Source organism: Sparus aurata, chromosome 2, assembly GCF_900880675.1.
Source record: "Sparus aurata chromosome 2, fSpaAur1.1, whole genome shotgun sequence".
NCBI classification, from domain to species: domain Eukaryota; kingdom Metazoa; phylum Chordata; class Actinopteri; order Spariformes; family Sparidae; genus Sparus; species Sparus aurata.
In genome coordinates, this window is record NC_044188.1 from 4,201,937 (window position 1) to 4,221,645 (window position 19,709).

Genomic DNA, 19,709 nt, shown 5'->3' on the forward strand with positions numbered 1-19,709 from the left:
TTCTGTCCCTGGAATCAATATAAACGTCGATGCAGAGGAGGAGGCCGGACCACTCTGTGAGATTGGACGGAGACAGATGTGATGTGAGTCTCTTTATTTCTGTTGTCCCTGACCTCACTCACGCCAACACATTTAGATTTATGGCTGAAACCAACAGGACCGGACTGCATCGGAGGGACCGGGACTAAAACTGTGTTATTTATAATGGCTTCATTACTATTCCAGTCTGGACAAACGTATTTTTAGAAACTACAGTACCTGCGCAGTGAGCCAGCTGTCTTTACAGGAGAGTCTTGAGTATTTACTACGACTGATTCCTAAGGAGGAGAGAAAGTCCTGATCCATCGTACAAATGATTCACTGTCGAGAAGAAGTGGTCAGAACTCAAAGGGAGCTACAAAACTACAGAGGCCAGCATAACCGCTGACTGCTGCTTAGTTTACTGTAGCTATCTTCCACTCAACCTGCCTCCCATTTAACACGGCTGGACGCAAGACTGGAACTGAACACAGCCTCCGAGACTGATAGATGACTGTTTGAAGACGGGGGATAAAGTACAGAGGTGATTTACAGCGGCTTTGACCAGGACTGTGACTCCGGAGACAAGAAGACTTGGCAGGCGGGACAGGAGCGGTGCAAAGCAGCAGAGGAGAGAGTGAGTTGGGCATTAGCAGTGGGTGAAAGTGGATCATAGAGACGGAAGATCTTTGCATTTTACATCAAGTCGGACTGAAGTGTGTTTTACAATGACTTAACAAAGTGATTAAGGGTTTGGTAAGAGACAGAAACTTTAAATCAGATGGTGAATGTTTGTATTTTTCTGTTTAATAAGGAAAATAGTTTAATAATATCTTTCTAGTCATTTTCATTTTGTTAAGTTGATAGACTGCTGGCGTACACTCACCAGCTGATACTGCAGAGAGCTATCAGACTCTGTGCAACTTTAAAGGGACAGTGTGTAATTTATCAAGTATTTAGCGCCATCTAGCTGTGAGGTTCTACATTGCAACACTCCTTTGCTCACCCCTCCCGTTCTGAAGACGTTCCGGAAGCTACGGTGGCCCTGACGGACAAGAAACTAATTTTCAAAATATGGACTCTTTCCCAACAGCGTCGAGTATTTCTACTGATTCAAGTAATGAGGTAAAGGTGTAGTTAGTTATTGTTATTGTTCGTGACGAGCGCTTTCGCTGAGCTCCCTCTCAGTTCCGCAGTCAAGCTAGCTCTGAGCGAAAACGCGTTTAGCCTTACTACGCAGTACCACGTAGTGCTTTGTGTCCCTCTCGGCAGTCCATAGTTTTTTCAAAACCGGAAAGACATGGCGGCCTCCATAGAGCTTGCCCGTGCTGTGTATATTCAGATAGGTAATTCTTTGCTCAGGAGGATAAGTCAGATTGTTGGCAGAGGTAATACACCAAGGAGGACTTACTTATAAACGAAGACGTTGATTTGAGTTAATAAATTACTAAAATCGTTACACACTGTCCCTTTAAATAATAGAAAGAGGCTAGCTGGTTAGCATGCTAACTTCAGCAGACATCTCTGCGACACAGCACAGACGTCGATATCATGTCAACACTGTTGTTTCTTCACTCTGTTGACATTCGTTCATCAGTTCATTGAATACTTTAACGACAACTCTAAGCTTTATCTTACATTTCACCCAAATTATACAAATGTAATCTAGTCATACAAATAATTTTGGGTTTATGTTCTCAGGTTTTTTGGATCCACATCGATGTCATTCCCTTTGCTGACAGCGACACAATGGAGGTGAGCGCATTTCACTGCTTGGTGCTGACGTCTGAAAAACAAAACAGAGGCATTTCTTTTGTCCTCGTAACTCTGGTTTACACACAAAACACTGCACACTGGAAAGACAAATGGCTGCTGAGATTTGCATGTAAGAGCATGTATTATGGTAATTGTGGACAGATGGTGGGGGGGCAGTCTGGGTGAAAAAAAACCCATCATTCCACCACCTCTGGAGGAGGTTTATGAGGTTTTGCATAAATCCAAACTGCTCTCTGCGCACTGTCTTTAAAATGCTGCACACACACACACAGATCTACACTTTGAACCTTGATCTCTGAAACGGTTTTAATGATCTTGAAGCTTGCTGTTGCCGGCATTTTTTGTCACTCTGGTCTAAAATAATTGTAGTGTGAGAGTGTTACAGAGAGAGACAGTGGGGAGAGAGAGAGAGAGATAATGGGGTTGTAAAAAGAGAGAGGAAGAAGGATAAATCACGTCTGCTTTCTGAATCATTTGGGCTTTCATCCCCCCCAATATGAATCTCTTTGTCTTTGCAACTAGCTAATGTGAGTGAGCATGCACAGGAAAGTGAACTGTGAAGGATCCGGGTGATTAATTAAGTAGAGAAGCAGGTAAAACAGACATTATTCCACAGTGAAGCTGGAAAGTACAGGACATATTTCCAGCTCCCCCCCCCCCTGAGAGCAGCTGATGAAGAGGGGGAGCTCATGTGTCTGGCCAGCAGCCATCACAGCCATTGTTCTGCTGCAGCAGGCTGATGTGCACAGACTGACACACATCTGGTCAAGAGTGCCTCTCCGTGTCTCTGATATTATTCCTTTTGTTCAGCGGCACTAAAAATGAGGTCTGTGGTGATGTTAGAGCCGCTGTCAGGATCAACCTTCAAACTGAAGCTTCATATTTTCATCACAAACCTCTCAGCAGACGCAGCTGTGCGGCATCTTTTGTGGATCGTCAGCGGACAGAAACGTGCAGTTAACGTCTCTGTACGAATTTACAGAGGAGGTAGCTGAGAGAGACACACGTCGGCCGGATAAACTGAGCAAAGAGTGTGTTTTGCGTCAGCAGTCAGCGGGATCAGTTTACACAGAAGGATAACTGCTGCCAGTAAATTCAGCCGCAAAACTAACTCCTGTCTACTTGTTACCAGATGAGCGGCACACACACGGTGTTCAGACTATAAAGATCAGGCCAGTGAGTTGCAGACTAATGAGGTTTCATCATCTCAGCACAAAACACAACACAGAAAGTCTCACTAGTGGTAGACGTTTTGTAGTCTTAAGGTAGGGTTCACTGTTTTATTTTATTATTTTTCTTTCTATAATCATTAACATCAACTCCCCTGGTCTGAGTATCTATGCTGCTTGGCCCGGTGGACTGAAAAGAATATAGTCCATCATTTATCTGCCATAATAATCCATATTATGCAGCATCTTTGTCTCTGCTGTACTCCAGTTGTCGTGTTTCAATGCATCCATTTTTATTTAGATTTTCCTTGTGTGGACAGTTATTCTGTTGCTGATATAAATCTTCAACCATCACTTTTAAGTATTTCCACTCCATCCAAACTGTGTGACCACACCAGGTTGGATGGTGAGAGCTCTACACTCTGTATACACCGGGTGGTGCTCTTGTACAAGTTTCACTGCATCCACTATCCACACTGAGTCCACAGTTCCTGATATATGAACCAGGAAAGGTCCCGACAGATACAGATGTTGGTGGTTTATTATTTATAATCAGTAGTTTTATCTAGATAGTCACCTGCAGTGTAGACTCAACGTGTTTTAGTGTTGACTTTAAACAGAACATAATCTCGTGTCACTTAAATTCCTTTCATGTTCTTGTCCTGATGCAGCGGCTTGTATATGTGAGAGCTTAACTGCTTAAACAGATCGTATATATGATCAGGATGACTCATAATATTTCATGAAGAATGATGAGAAAATACTTTTATCAACTCTAAAGGCCTTCAAATAAACCAGCATATAAACATTTAGGCAGTCATTGTGTTTAAGAATGTCAAATATGTTCAGGAGCACAAAACTGTTTCAGGAATGTCACTTTTGTTTTTACTGTTTCTCAACAGTTTCCTTTACTGAATTATATGATAAACCAGAAATAAACAATATCAGTATCAACATCTGAGCCGGACTAAACACCTTCTTGAAGTGTTGCATTGCGTACATTGCATTTCAGTAAATGATCTGTATCAGATTACAGCCATCGGTCTGCTGTAAAGTTACATAAATGTTGTTCATGTGCACTAATAAAGCCTGTCGGCCGTCTCGTGGGGGGGAAGGTAAACATGACGGTCACGTAGATGATATTCTTTTACCACACCAGTTTGTTTGTTCAGCCTGGGTACCGTGAGAAAGTCCTTTCTTACTGGTTCTTCACAGAGACAAATACAAACACAACGTTCGTCCTATATGGAGCCGAGAGTCGACTCACAGGCAACGTTTACATCAAGAACAACATCATGAATGAATCTGTTCGCTCAGACATTCAAATACGTTGCCGAATGATTTTCCAGCCGTTTGATGACAGAAAGGTTAGTGTGAGGGAATGAAAAGAGAGACCATCTGGAAGTTTAAAAACATTTAATCATCAATAATTTGACTTCTACTGAGGTCAGATTAGTATCAGACAATGAGGTTATTTTCATTTCTGAAATCACAGTTAATGAACTTTAAACTGTGACTTTAATGTCACTCTTGCAAAGCCCATTCAAAGCCTGCTGTTGGGCACAGATGGTGCTGAGACGGGTTTACAGATCCAGTCTGAAGCCTCCTGAAATGCTCCCAGGCTCATCAGGACTGCACTGATAACACCAAACATGTATCCACACATGTGGATAGTTACATCTGTCCAATCTGAGCTGGACAATAAAAACGATAATGATAAGCAGCTGACGGAGCTGCCAAGCAACAGTAAACAGTCTTACCACTGAACCATCGAATCTCGATTTTGTTTATGTCTGCTTCCCCATGAGATCACGCATGAGCACAGGTTCAGTCTGCAGAGACAGTTCTGAAGACACGCCCACACTACTGCACAGATCAGTGATCATTAGTGATGTATTACTATTGAATGTTTCCAATGTCCAATCTACACCAAACTGGATGCTGCACTTTCTAGCAGTGGCGTGCACAGACTTCTTGAAGGGCAGGGGCAAAAAGAAGGGCACTTTAGCGTGTGTTTTGACTACCAGGAGGGCACTTTAGCGTGTGTTTTGGCTCCCAAGAGGACACTCTAGCATATGTTTTGGCCCCCAAGAGGGCACTTTAGCTTTTGTTTTGGCTCCCAAGAGGGCACTTTAGCAAGCGTTTTGGCTCCCAAGAGGGCACTTTAGCGCATGTTTTGGCTCCAAAAAGGGCAGTTTATCATGTTTTAACCAGCCTAGGGGGCAGTTTAGTGTGTTTTTGCCAACCAAGAGGGCACTTTGGCACGCTTTTTTGGCTCCCAAGAAGGCACTTTAGCGCACATTTGGGCTCCCAGGAGGGTACTTTAGCGCATGTTTTTCAACAATTGGGCCACGAGGGGGGGCGACTGCTTTCTAGGATTCGCAGCAACACACCTGTGAAGTAGAAGTAGATCAGATGAATGTTTCTTGAGATATACAAACAACAGACAGACAGACAGACAGACAGACAGAGACGGATTCTTGGCTTTATAGTCAGATGGAAATGCAGGATACTGATGGGAAGTGCAGGGATATACTGAAAGAAACAAAAGATGACAACGACTGCATTACAGGCCTGAGCAAAAACATTTCTATGCGTGTAAAGAGTCTTCACATCCAGAAATATGAGACTAGAAATAAGCCTGGTTATTGGTTTAGCGATGAGATAATTCTGAATGAAAAATAAACCCAAACAGAATGAGTGATCAGAAATAGCCGGAGCCCTGGCTGAGGAGAAACAGGAGGGGAAGCTGTGTTTGTAAACAGCGAGTGGGATGAGATTCCTGCCCGTCGCACTCACAGATAAGGGAGGCTGTTTGTTTTCTGAGCCGGTGCTGTTTACGCTGGACGTTCTCCTCCGTGCCCACTGGTTCCCGGCTGAAGACGTCGATGCTGAACCCTCTGCTCATAAACAAAGACGTGAAACATCCTGAGGGCTTCCCTCCACCACCGTCTGAGAATATCATATGTTCAGATCCGGACGGCAGAGAGTTTATCTGACTGTCTGGAAGGTTTTACACAGGTTTGAGTAAATGACAGAATCAAAATGACCAGGATATGTTGTGATATGTTATTCCTTCCTCTCTCAAGCCTGCACAAAATGGCCTCGGTGCGCCCTGATTGGCTATGAGGAAGATGCCTCGAGCTGCTCTGGATCATTAATCAGGAGTCCAGTCTCCACACCCGGCACAGCAGGCCACCTAAACCTACTGCAATCAATCCAGAGGGATTTTTTTTTTTCTATTCAGGTGAAAAGAGAGCCAGTAATGATGTAAACAGACTGTGCACTCAGGAGATATGTTGAAATCATGTTTCATCAAATTCCTCAATCAGATTCTATTTTCAGCAGAGCTGTGACTCAGCGCTGCTTCAGAACAATCATGTGGGTGGATCCACTGACAAAGTGTTACTTGATGAGATTCCTTTGAAAAGTGACACACCCAAACTCTCCTTTGGCGTGTGTGTGTGTGTGTGTGTGTGTGTGTGTGTGTGACTTGTTCCTCAGGTCGACCTATTTTAAATCAAGCCTGTTGGTTAACGGATATAGCATATTTAATTACCTTGTATAGTCTTGGTTGCCGTAACGTAACCAGACTGCGACCATCACGTTTTAATGTTTGTTACCATGACGACAAATGTCACCTGACTTGTGATCTTGCCAAGTCTCTCTCCGAGTTTCAACCCAAGTTTCCACTGATCTAAATCCGAATCCCACTAAGTTAAAGTCTATATAGGTAGAAATATCAGCAATAATCCCAACAGGCCCGAACAGTCTCATCCCAGGTTCAATTTAGACCCGATATCTACCGGGTCCAGCCCACCTGCTTCCAGCCCCAATCTTAATCCCAGTTTAAATCCCTCTACCAGTCTCTAGAGCCCCTGTCTCTGAGTCTTCTTATGGATCTGTATCACGGTCTTAAGCCTCCAGTCTCGGCTCCACTTCCAGTCTCAGTCTCTCACACCAGTTCTTGTCCCTGTCCCCATCTCTGATCTTAGCCCTGCTGTTCCTAAATTCACAGACCCGGCGCTGACACAGCTGGACTATCACTCTGTCACCACCACGGGGACTATCTGTTAACAGGAAGTGGGCTGGCTCTGCGCTTCGGGGCTCGTTTTATTATTTCCTCTACAGGCTCACCAATCAGAAAGAGGATTTACAGCCGGGAACAGACCACCAGCTCAGCGGACTGTCGGGAAACATCTGCAGGGGTTAGCAAGGGTGTTGGACGCCTTCTGAGTAAACCCAAGATAACTGAAGCTGCCGGGTCACGACTGCTGGTCTGACAGAAGAGGGGACACTTATACAACGCTGTTAAAACATGGCAGTTCTTTAAGCTGTGCAAATTCTTTAGCATTGTGTTGGTTTACTTTACACATCAACAAACCAAATGTGTGGTTGATTTCATTGACGCTTGGCCCCGTTGTGTATGTGATGCCTCTGTGACGGATCACCGAGGGATTTTTGGTGAATCTGGTGAATAAACAGTTTATGTGAAGATAAGTCAGGCAGTGGGCGACACAACGGATCTCTTATTTCGCTTAGAATAGTTTGTTAATTCTGCTAAATGAGGTGGGACCAAGAAGTGATGACACAAATTGTAGCCTTTGTCCAAAGGGCAGAGCGACTGGATGACAGTCGGGGTAACCAGGAGCGGGCCACAGTTTAGAGAATGTGTTTGGGTTTTAGGTTTTGGCTGGTCCTGCACTGTCAAACTTCATAGTTTACCTTCTCTCACCGCCAAGTGCAGTGTCCTCCCGTCAATAAACCAGAGTTGACTGACTCTTGAGCTACAGGAGAGGAACAGTTGTATGGAAGGAGAGCAGCTTGAACGAGACTTTTGGTGAGTATTGGCGGAAATGTGACTTGTTGGGGAAGAAATATGATTATTCCAGGACAGTATGTCTCCAAACAACAGGAGGTCATATGTGTCTTGTACGGACGTTAAATCTTGCATAATGTTAGTGATGATTGTCCACAAGCAATCTTCTCATGGTCTCTGCAACCTAGATACTCAAAGTTACTGTTGATATGTCTACAGAGCAGATCACTGACGAACCATGCCAAAGCTAAGCTAACTGTTTGCATAAACCACGTAAGGAGGCGTTCGATCTTGCTGTGTCTTAATTCAGGGTCTGCATCCTTGGAAGGACCTGGCCTTTGTGGTCTTTGAAGACCTTGTTAACCGCGTCAGCTGTTGTTGATGGGACGGTCTAGCCTTTGGAGCGCTTCCTGGTTGCGTCACCAGATGTTTTACCCTTACGTCACGATTTCTGGCACCCAGGCCCAGCAAAAGTGACGATCTACACCACGCGATGTCGCCCTTTTTGTCTCTTTCTTTCTTCTTTTTCGGGCGTGCAAAGAATCTTGTGATATGTGAGGCCACGAAGGATCGTAGCGGTGTATCCTCCAAAAACAGGGAAAAGAAGGAGCATTTGTGGGCTGCATTTGGAGGAGCCTTCGGATTGGGACAGCCTTTGCACGGTGTTGTGACGTAATTGGCCTTCAAATGCTCCTCCGAAGGATGGAGACCCTGAATTGAGACATAGCAACTGTCACTGACCTATTTTACCTCTTAGTCTTCTGGCTGCAGGGGAGAGATTCTGCATCACCCTCCTTTCTATGTTATTAAACAGATAACCATGTATGGAAGCACTGCCTCCTGAAGCTGGAAGAATTAATTTAGACACTTGAGAAGGTTAATAAACTATCTATAAACTATCTCAACAAAAGCCATCGGTCGCTCTGAGTCTTCTTCATCTCCCGTCCAACTTGAGCACCAGATGTAGACAAGTTAGCAAGATGGCTAACACTCTGGAACAAACACACAAAGGTGATCAGTGAACGCACGCTTGATTTTAAAAGTATAATGGTGGTGAAGTGGGCGCGTTCTTGCAGTGGTCTCATTGGGGTGCATACAAACGACCAGACTTTACACTTTCAGATTGCAGTACAGATGCCAAAGATCAGTTTTGTGTTCAGGTGACACACCAGTTGTTCCTCAAAACTTCTTTGGGGAAAGAATCTAGTGTAACATGGTTTTCCTCCAGCTGATAGCTCGGTGTAGGCCTGATTCGACCCTGGGCCTCCTGGTACCCACCATTTAAAAGAATATAGATCATGCAAAGTACATCTAAGGGAATCTAATGTACCATACATGCAGTAATATGAGTGCATATTAACACCAACAAGGCCATCTTGTTGCAAACGTCCTTCTTTATAAGTCAATTAGTCCCAGTCCAACATTCAATAGAGAGACAGAGGTGGTATACTGAGGCATCATGTGATGTTAAATATGTTTTCGGGTCACAGGGTCTCGAGATAATCACATAACAATGTCACGAGGAGCCAAATCACAAACGCTGAATAACAATAAGTTCATTCAGACTCGCAGAAGGATGAGTTTGTTGGTTTTATCCCCTCCTCTCTTTTCACCAGCGAAGGCACAACGAGAATCCCTCCGACACGAAGTCCTCGCAGATAAAAACCTTTGTTAGATGATGATCTGAACAGGTCTGCTGTTTCTTTGAATTCAAAGAGGTTTGGCTTGTCTCTTTATTGTAGTTTAAGTTAACTGACTTGCAGATATCTGTAAAATAACGGCTCTGACTCAGTGAGCACACAGTTTAAACTGCAGGTTGTCGTGGTCCTGTCATTCAAGTTTCATTTAATGTGTGTTTTCTAGGTTTCTGTGGAGTCTTTTGCCTTTTTTCCTTTTACCTGAGTTCCTCCACCCCTGCACTGCATCTCCTTCATCTGCTCCTCCCCTTCCCAGTGTTTTTTCAGCCTACCGACTTCACTCCACCTGTAACTCATCACTTCGTTAGCTTGGTTTGTATTCAAGTCCGGTCCTTCGTCCAGTCATCAGTTGTTTGCCTGTTCCTGTTGTGTTTCCCAGATCCTGTTGTGTCTGCCCGGTGTATATTTTTGAGGCAGTAGTCTATTTTTAATTTGCAGTTTTTTCCTTCGTTACAACTCTTCTGGTCCTGAATGTGTGGATTAAGTGTGGGGAGGAGAGCATGGAGCACCTCTGCTACGGATCTGAAGTTGGCAGCTTGATGAAAAAGAAGCACCGTCTGTCTGTTGACAACAATACGAGGATGGAGTGATATAGCTACATGATGAAGCATATGCTGTGCCTCCTGAAATACGTGGATATCTCCACTTTAAAACTCCTCTTCTGACCTCCACAAGCACTTTGAGGTAAGTTGACAATACTGGAGGTGTGTATGTGACGTTAATGGTCTTTAAATGTCCTTAAACATTTAAAGGGATATTCCGGTGTAAGTTTAATCCATGAGATCAAGTTAGCAGACCGCTAATTTACGGAGTTTTATCAACCTCAGAAACGACCGCACGACAACAATACACTGCAGTAAATGGATCCAAATATAAACCGCCACCAAAAAGCCACAAATAATGCTCAGAACAGCACCAAACTTCAGCAACAGTACAAAGAGGGTCTCAGCACATAGTCCGGGGCATCTAACCTCCGCTAGCTTAGCTGGATTTCTATTGTGAAGCTAAGAACAGATTTCAACTCTCCTCCATCAGCTTCCGGGTCGGGGAAGTCCCGACGCGACGATTACCGAGTGCGGTTAGAAATGCTCAATTCTGTTCTTTTCCCTGTCCGCTCTCGATAATAACTGTTATAAACTGGCAGGTAAGACACATATGAACTTTGATTGCTTTTCCATGGAGTCATAATCATACATTTTCATCCATGAGCCGCGGAACTCTACTGCACTCGGTAATCGACTCGTCGGGACTTCCCGTCAACAGGAAGCTGCTGCAGAAGAGTGGTAAATTTAGTCAGCTTTTCAGTAGAAATCCAGCTAAGCTAGCGGAGGTTAGATGCCCCGGACTATGTGCTGAGACCCTATTTGTACTGTTGCTGAAGTTTGGTGCTGTTCTGAGCATTATTTGTGGCTTTTTGGTGGCGGTTTATATTTGGATCCATTTACTGCAGTGTATTGTTGTCGTGCGGTCGTTTCTGAGGTTGATAAAACTCTGTAAATTGGCGGTCTGCTAACTTGATCTCTCGAGAGGGAGTCTAACACAGTTTCACGTGTGTTAGACCATGGATTAAATTTACACTGGAATATCCCTTTAAGCTAACGTATTGCCAATGCTAACGTTACTTTCATAAGCGCAGCTGATTAAAAATGTTAAAAATATGAAAGTGGAATGTTACTTGTATTTTGACTTGTTCTTCCTCATCCAGAATCGTGTCAGCTGCTCTGATAACTTGCTCTCTTTCTCACCTCTCTCTTCAGTTTTATTTAAATCGCCTTTCTGGCTTCAAATGACCTGAAAATATTATCCCAATCCAATATTTAAAAAGCAGTTTTGTGTCTTCCAGTACTTTCTATTCCTGGGCCTAATTGATTTCTCCCTCTCAGGTTCACTGTTGAAAAGGCAGCGGAGGAGACGACGACGGAGGTTTCGACGCCAGACGTGAGTCAGACTTTCGGACGCTATGACTTCATGAAGCTAAAGCAGAAATAGCCATTGTTTCTTTTCCTTTCCCCTCTTATCTAATCAAATAACAACATGTGACACACGATAACCTACACTGCATACGAGTTTCCACACGTTACCACAAATGCATTCGATGCACTCAGTCGAACACACGAGTGGTCGGCAGAGTCTCAAACAGGTGAACGCGACTTTTGTTTATGGACCTTTCCACATTTTTGTTACTCATGTTTCCCAGATGGTTATCGACACAATGCATTCCTTAACCTCTAACACTAATGTTGTTAATCCCAGTTGTAACCTTCACCTCATATAAACCCTAAACTTGATCTAAGTCCAACATTAACCCCTAAAACGTCTCAACCCTCAAACAGCCCTTGAAGAAGTGACACTCGACCAACTGTCCTCACAAAGAAACTCAAAGTCTTGTACCAGAAATAAAACTAAACACACACACACACACACACAGGACATGACACCACCTCCTGTGAATCTTTGAGGCTGTAGCGTCTCGGTGTGACTCACCGCTCGATACTGTGAAGGAAGACTGTAATTCACAGAAGCAATTTCACCTCGACATGGACACGGCTGGTGTTTATAGCTGCAATCAGCAGGATTATATTGAGGCTTTGGACTTTTCCATTAAAGCATCCACTCTTTAAAAAATATATATCTGTCTTTTCTGCAGAGGCAGGGCTATTTGTTGTGCCTATTGCCTCGGCGCTGTTGCCTCTGTGACACTGGCTTTGTTCTGTCTTCCTGCCTTGTTAGCTCGGTGAGCTTCGTACCGTTAGCCGTCGTACAAACTCGCCTAGGTTGCTAGCTTGAAGGTTGTTGTTTTCATGTGCATTACGGCACCCAATGGCAGGCCTGTTCGTACAGCCCACATCCAGCAAGTCGCAGTAATCCACATCTGTCACTGGAGGGTTTAGAGGTTGTTACACTTGTTGGTCGTTTCCGGCTCTCTGCTTTGGATCCTCTGTGAACTCCAGTCTCTCCTCAACAACCACATTAACTGTGTTTGAAAGGCTGAGGCATCACTCTTCATAATGTAATGTAGGACCTCGCTGTGTAGGAGGAGAACAGCTTGACCTCGAGAACAATCTGTCCAACATGGAAATGAGCGCGAGCTAAGAGCATCTGCTTTATGTTGCTCTGGGTTAGTGTGTCAACATGTTGAGCTGCTCAGTAAACACAAAGCTAAATTAGTAATAAGACACATGTTAATGTGTTTAGTGCGCTCGCCTGTCGAGTGCCACAATCATGCAAATGTCTCGACCTTAGCAGTGGAGGAGCGTCGTCAGGGCTCAGGGCACATGAATTATTGATGGTCATTTGCAATTCTCCAGCTCACTATCAATCCAGAGCTCACAACCTAGAGCCTCTGTGTGATTCAGCCGCCAGGAATTTGTATTTCAAATGAGCAGCGGCTGAATAATGAGCTCGTGGATTATTTGAATAAATATGGTGGAGTTTATGGAGGGGCTTCTGAACCTCATCCAGCACTCTCTCTTTATTTAGACGTCCATAAGAGCTCCATTATATCTGTTGTCCTCAGAAATCTGTGAGATTTTTACACAAACTGATGGTTCACATGCTCTTTTGTCGCAAAACAGTCTTCCATAAGCCCACGAATACCACGAGCGCCTCCCTAAATGTGTGATAACATGTGAAAACACTCGCGACCGTCAATCAGGAATTAGCTCTTTTGTTCTCGACTCCTGCACAATTGAACGATGCGTGGTTTCCACCGGAGAGCAACGTGAGTCTATTTTTACTGAGCTGTACGTTGGCCTGGGCTGTTCAGGGGCTGGTGACCTGCTTCCTCTGCCAGGATGGAAACACGACTGAATGACTTACTAATTCGATTAGAACGTGCGTCTTAAAAATGGATTCTGGGTCACATTGGTCACAGTTGTGGGAGGCATAAACAGCTCAGCGGTGCTACACAGAGGTAACGTTACGTTGAAATGTTGGTAATTCTGCAGGAATGAAGGATTTATGTAACAACCGGAGATTGTTTCTGTGTTTGAGGCACTTAAATCCTTCTGGTTGTGTCTTTTTATCTTTTATTACAAACTCAAACAGGTCACTGTGAGACTTCATCCTCTTTCAAATGGTTTGGTTGATAAACTTATATTAAAGGGGCTTTATGAAACAATTTGTGACAAGTTTCATCGACCTTCCCCCGTTGCCTTTACAAGCCTACGGATGAATTGTTTAAGTTGTTTTTCTGCTTGACTGTGGATTTCTGTGTGAAGGACTCGAATTGGACTTTCCGTGTCCATTTAGTGGATGTGACTTTGTGAACGTTGGTTGAATAGAAGCATATTCTGCTTTAACTGATGTTTTGGATTAAAAAAAACCTCCGCCAACAACTCTGATTTACCTGGATTGTTAACATAGATTAAAAATATAGGTACTACCTTGATGTGTCCACTAATAGCAGTTGAATGCATAATTATCTTCTTCAACCAGGAAGTTGACCTCAGAGCGAGAAACGCTTAGAAATCAACCAAGAAAATAATGACAAACAAATACTTAGATGAAGCAAATATATTAATCAACTAATGTGGAGCCCGAGTTTCGCACGAGGCACAAGTACCAGAACCAAATCTTTGACATTAATAACTACTAACATTGATATATATAAAGGAGCATTTCACCTGAATGCTGAGGGAGAAACTGAAGCTCCTTTTAATAACTGTGTTGCACTCAGGCCGGATATAAATCTGAATATCCAGTGAAAATAACAGCACAATCATCTTTTATGATCCCGGAGGTGTCTCTGCACCCTTGCCTGATAATAAATCACTCTAATAATCAGGTGAGCCTTTGGTAATGACAGCATGGCCTCTGGTGAGCTGCTATATATAGACTTATAGCAGAGGTGGCCAGTGAAGCATAGAGGACGAGAGACAATGTTCCCTCAGAGAGAGCCGGCCGCGTCCTTCCTCTCCTCTCAAGAACAATAACGGCATGTGCAGTTACTGCGTTCTCCCCTCGTCTTCATGCACACTCACACACATGGCTACACCTGTGCAGTATATATGTATGTCCTGTTACATACACTCATACCTGTGTGTTATACGTGCTTTGTTTCTATGTCTTCTTTCTTTTATAAGCTGTCGTGTCTTGTGTAACTCGCCTCCACCGGGACAGGTCGTAAATATAAGCTCAGATGTACAGACGCACACGCATTGTCAACGATAAATACACAAGCACACATAGTACACTCACTGAAATGCATGCACACATATACACACACATGCAGAGACCTTACTGTATGTCATTCATTAGCTGTACACCTCTGAGCATCTGCAGCAGGACAGGAGTGAGGAGTGAAGAAGGTGACTTTGTGCTGGCAGCATCCCAGAGCTGCTCTCCACTGATCCATACAGTGATGTGTCACCGGAGGATATTAACAGTGTTGTAGGAGTCTGCAGAGTTCTTGGTCCAAAGTCCTTGATAGGAATAATTAAGTGCACATTAATCTGTCCTGGATTCAACCCCTAAACCTTCAGTAGGGAGGGAGAAGAGATAAGCGGTCGGACTTATTCTGCCGCTCAATCAATCAAACAAACAAACAAACAAACACACGTGGCTGCAAAGTTTCATATGCATAATTTATTTCTCACTGACACTGTCGATGAACAGATACACATTATGAAGCCCGGTACCTCGTCTCTCACACTGACACAAAGATGCACAACCAAAGCGAAGCCGCGCGGCGCGGCGCAGCGTCCAGAGCGACACTGACGAGCTCAGAGCGTCCAAACATCAACATCATTGCACTGAACATCATTTCATGCGGAGAAAAGGTTTTTTTTTGTTGTTTTTTTTTTTTAAATGGTGTCGCCGGGATCACTGAGACATTTATCATCCTTGACACACCGTTGTTGGCCAGCGGAACTGCAACATGGACACTCGCCGTCTGTCTGTCTGTCTGTCATGAATTCACTGTCGCAAAAGACGTATTTGAGCCGTAACACTTCACACAAGGTAAGCTTCTCGTGTCATTGTTATATATCTGACACACAGCAGGACAGTCCGGATGCACACAGACAGTCTGTTGAAATGTTACGACCACTGATTCACAGAAACCGTAAAAGAAAAAAATGTGAAAATGAGTTTTTGGATTGCACAAAAGAGCAAACTGAACAAACTTAATGTCGGAAGATGCTTCTGCTCTGACATCTGTACTTTCCTTTCGTACTGTCTTCGGCTCTCTGTTGGAAAAGCTGCCGTTACGTTTTGGGATCCCTACAGACTGCTAAAAGAAAATCTGTGTTTTGTCACTTTGTGTTAGATTTACTAGAAAAACAAGCTCCCAGACGGGTGAAGGAAGATCACTCACGTCTCTGTAATGTCAATTTATGGTGAATAAATGCAGCACCTGAAGATCATGAGTCAACACATGGCAACATATGGCATCTAATCCAGCTCTGGCGGATTATAATCGGCTATATTTACATGTTCATATACAAAAGGAGAGACATGCTTGCTGTACAGTTGTAATCACTTTTGATTTTAAGATACATGAATGTCATCATCTTCTTCTAGTTTGGTTTAATGTTCCTCTGCTCATCTCGAGGAACCACTTTCTAATAATCGCATGTTGGTATTGAATGGAAACATTCATTTACGTTTTCTTTTTGCCGATTCTCTTGAGATTTGGCTTTTAAGTTTTGCTTGGAAAAAACTTGGCTGATGTCAGCAGAAAGCAGCGTTGCTCACATCAAGGCATCACGAGAGGTTCTTACAGCTTTGTTGTGCAGCGTGTGCGATGAGAAAAGACGACCGTAAATGAAAACGACAGTGTACTTAAGTTAGAAGGCATCAGTCTGAAATATGAATGTAAACAGTATCAGGTCAGCTGTGGGAAGCCTTCGCCAAACGCCTTTCTGCATGTAGGTGAGCGATGGTTGTCTGGAAATCCGCTTCAGAACCTTTCAGGAATACAAATCTAATTTTATAGCATGCACTGCCCCATTCTTTAATTATTATTGGCACCTACAGCATGCTCTCACATAAAAAAAAAACTCAAACTAATAATCTGTTTCAGTGAACTGTGACACTGAATCTCTGCTCCACGGTGCTTCAGCGATGTAGCTGAAAGAACTGATGAATTGGACTTTCAAACCGAGCTGAACGCAGTTGTAAGGCTTTGGTTTAGGATTGTTTTCCCATCATCTCCGTGCTGAGTTATTTTGCCGTCTGCTGTCAAAATGAAAGAAGAAGATAAAACATTGCTCACATTACATAAAAGACTACTTCTATCACAGTTTACGAGCTGAGGTACTTCATAAGGCTTCATCGTCTCCTTCAAGACACTAATAAAATGAGAAAAGTCTTTACGAACAAGCACTGAAAATGTTTTTTGACCAGTAATCTACAATCTTTATATCAACCCTGTCCTCTTCTTCCTCAGTCCAAAGTGGTGCATTTGGATGTCAAACCCCGACATGCGACATCCGCCCTTTGTCCAGTTGGGAGTCACAGTCAATACGCAGCCATGCAGTGTGGTCTAGTTTTAAATAATTCCATTTAAATATTCAAGAATGTCAACCGTTGGAGATTGTCCAATTAATCCATGTCATCCTTAATAGTCAGCTGGTCTGTGATCAGTCGGTCCAACACTTTGGTCCATCTGCTGGATGGATTTGCACTGAGTTTGGTTCAGACATTCATGGTCTAATGTGGCCGAATCCTGAGGACTTTGATGATCCCCCCCCCCGATAATATACAGCGCCACCAGCAGGTCAGACTTTGCCAACACTTCATGATATCTTTTAACGACCGAACCCTTGTCAGCTACAGTTACACTCCAGGATTCACGATAGCGACATCAGCATGCAGTGCAGCTGTGCAGATGCTGACAACCTACAGCCTGAAGTCCTGAAAGTGGAACCGTATCAGCAACAAAGATCTGAGCCTGGTGATCTGTCGGTCGGATTTGTCCTGAACCGGACAAAGCACAAAGGATAAACCTTTCTGATTTACAGAACGACCTGTCCTCCGGCACCGCAGACGGGCCGAGCTGTACATGTTTTTGCCTCAGTAGTGGTAAAGATCTAACAAAAGCAAAGTGTCTTAATATTTCCATCACCCAACCGTGTTGTTTTCTGATGGATAATCTTCGGAGGCTGCTACCATGGCTACAGGCGATTTGTTTTCCATCTCGTTCCCATTATGGCTCGTTAATTTGCCATCTCGTGGAAGCTATCACCTCCAGGCATCTACAGCCTCATAAATACATCTGAATTCAACCTGTCAGCCCTGAAGACGTCAGACCCAGCCAGAGTTCACTGAGCTGAGCAGCACAGTACGCTCCAGGCGGAGGTCACTTCTTAACACTGAGGATGCTCATCTGCAGACACTCCTCCTTCAGAGCCACCAGTTCTGTCTTGTAGCTGCTGGTCTTGTTGTTTCCATCAGCGTAGACGCAAGGCTGCTTCTTTGCTGACAGGGGTGTTTCCATAGTCACTGAACCAGCATTGAGTATGTCCACGTGTGATGGTGAGGACGAGGAGCCCCGGTTGCAGGCTGCAGACAGTAAAGCCGAGAGAGCTCGGCCGACGTCGTGCCGAGCTCCCTCGTTGACGAAACAGTACAAAATGGGGTCGGCGACGCAGTTGAGGCTGGTCAGCGCCAGCGATACGTGGTACGCTGCGAACAAGCTCTCCTCTGAGCCGCAGTCACATGGCTTCCTCAGAAACATGACACTCCGCACCAGGAGGAGGATGTGGTACGGTCCAAAGCAGAGCAAAACGATCAGGATCAGACTCAACGCCAGCCGCTGAATCTTGGCCTTCTCCTGTCGCTCTGTGGAGACGTTACAGCGCACCGCTGCCAGGATCCCTCGGTAGGCAACAAGCATGGCTGTCCATGGAGCGAGGAACCCCAAAAATGTCCTGTAGAGGTTCATTCCTGCTACCCAGTCCTGCATGGGATACTTCTCGAAGCAGAAGGTGTGGTTGAACCGGTCCTGGAAGAGCTCATCGTGGAAGAGTGGAGCAGAGTTGGCAATAATCTCAATGATCCACACCATGGCGCTGACCATGACCGCTGCAGGAGGTCCAGGAGAGGACGGAGAAGAAGAAATATTAGACTTTGTAATAATTTGGGGAGCTCTTGTGAATATGTTTTAGGGGTGATCCCATCCTTAATCCTACATACCTGTTTTGATTCGTCGGACCTTGGCGAAGCGCAGAGGATACGCCACAGCCAGGTACCGGTCCAGTGATATACAGCAGAGAAAGGCGATGCTGACGTAGATATTAGTGTAGAAGATGAAGCCGAACAGCTTGCAGCTCTCCTGACCGTGGATCCAGTTATCGTGGTGGAGGAAGTAGTCGATCCAAAGAGGAAGCGTGATGATGTAGAGGAGGTCGGCTACTGACAGGTTGATCAGGTAGACGCCGAGCTCGTTGCGTTGACGGACCTGGAGGAGAGGAGAGAACGGAGAGGAGAAATGAAGTTTAGGGAGGAGATAAGAGTGTGTCGTGTGTTGTTTAACTTCTGTTTTACTTTGGGGTCTCATACAAATGATCATATTCCAGAGAGGTGGACGGATATTTCTGAGGCAGCAGTTCAACTTTCCTTTTCTTTTGGTTTCCTTGATTTGATTTGTCAGCTCTTGATAGAAACCAAGCTACAAGGAGAAATCTCTGTTTCCCATGCTGTATTGATATTCCAATGTTAATATTTAGGCAGAACCGCCCTGGTAAATAAACTGCACGCCAAGTATATTCATGTTTTTGGATTCAGTTCAGGTGTTTGTCGGTTCTGAAGCCGATGGCTCTCATCGATGACGAGCACTGAGGAGAAACCAAAATGCACCTCTGACACAGAAGTGGCGGAGGCAAAACAATAATCTAAAGTTGAACTGTCGATTGCTTTTCATAACGTTTGTGCCTGAAAAAATATGAGATAGTGAACTCGCTTGAATGAAAAGTCAATAACAATTCGTACTGCTGCTGCCAAAGCAAACTGACAGTCTGTGGGAAATGCTGGAAATGATTGGATGCTGGATGGGAAAATATCCCCAGAACTGTACAGCAGCGTCAGACACGTTACACGGAACATCTCCTATTACACAGTGTGAACATAAACATGTTAACTGTTACTTTATAATCACGGTAAGTAGCGAGATCACGCATTACATGACTTCTGAAGTAATTCACAGAAAACAAAACACTGTTGTTTTAAATGCAGCACAAAGGAAAGCCAGCATGTGGAGGCTCGACAGCTGAGTGTTCATTCATAAAA

At 44.2% G+C, this 19,709-nt stretch overlaps 1 protein-coding gene across 2 annotated transcripts in view; it reads right to left on the minus strand.

Annotated features, from left to right (window-relative positions):
• Nucleotides 1–15,046: 15,046 nt before the first annotated feature.
• gpr4 (G protein-coupled receptor 4) overlaps nucleotides 15,047–19,709 on the minus strand; it is a 40,125-nt gene continuing 35,462 nt past the window's right edge. For both annotated transcript variants that reach the window (XM_030406478.1, XM_030406486.1), the window contains 2 exons: nucleotides 18,618–18,882; nucleotides 15,047–18,506 (listed from right to left, as the gene is read on the minus strand). In XM_030406478.1, coding sequence (XP_030262338.1) covers nucleotides 17,782–18,506; nucleotides 18,618–18,882 — 990 coding nt within the window. In that variant the 3' untranslated portion in view covers nucleotides 15,047–17,781. The remainder of the gene's footprint in view (nucleotides 18,507–18,617; nucleotides 18,883–19,709) is intronic.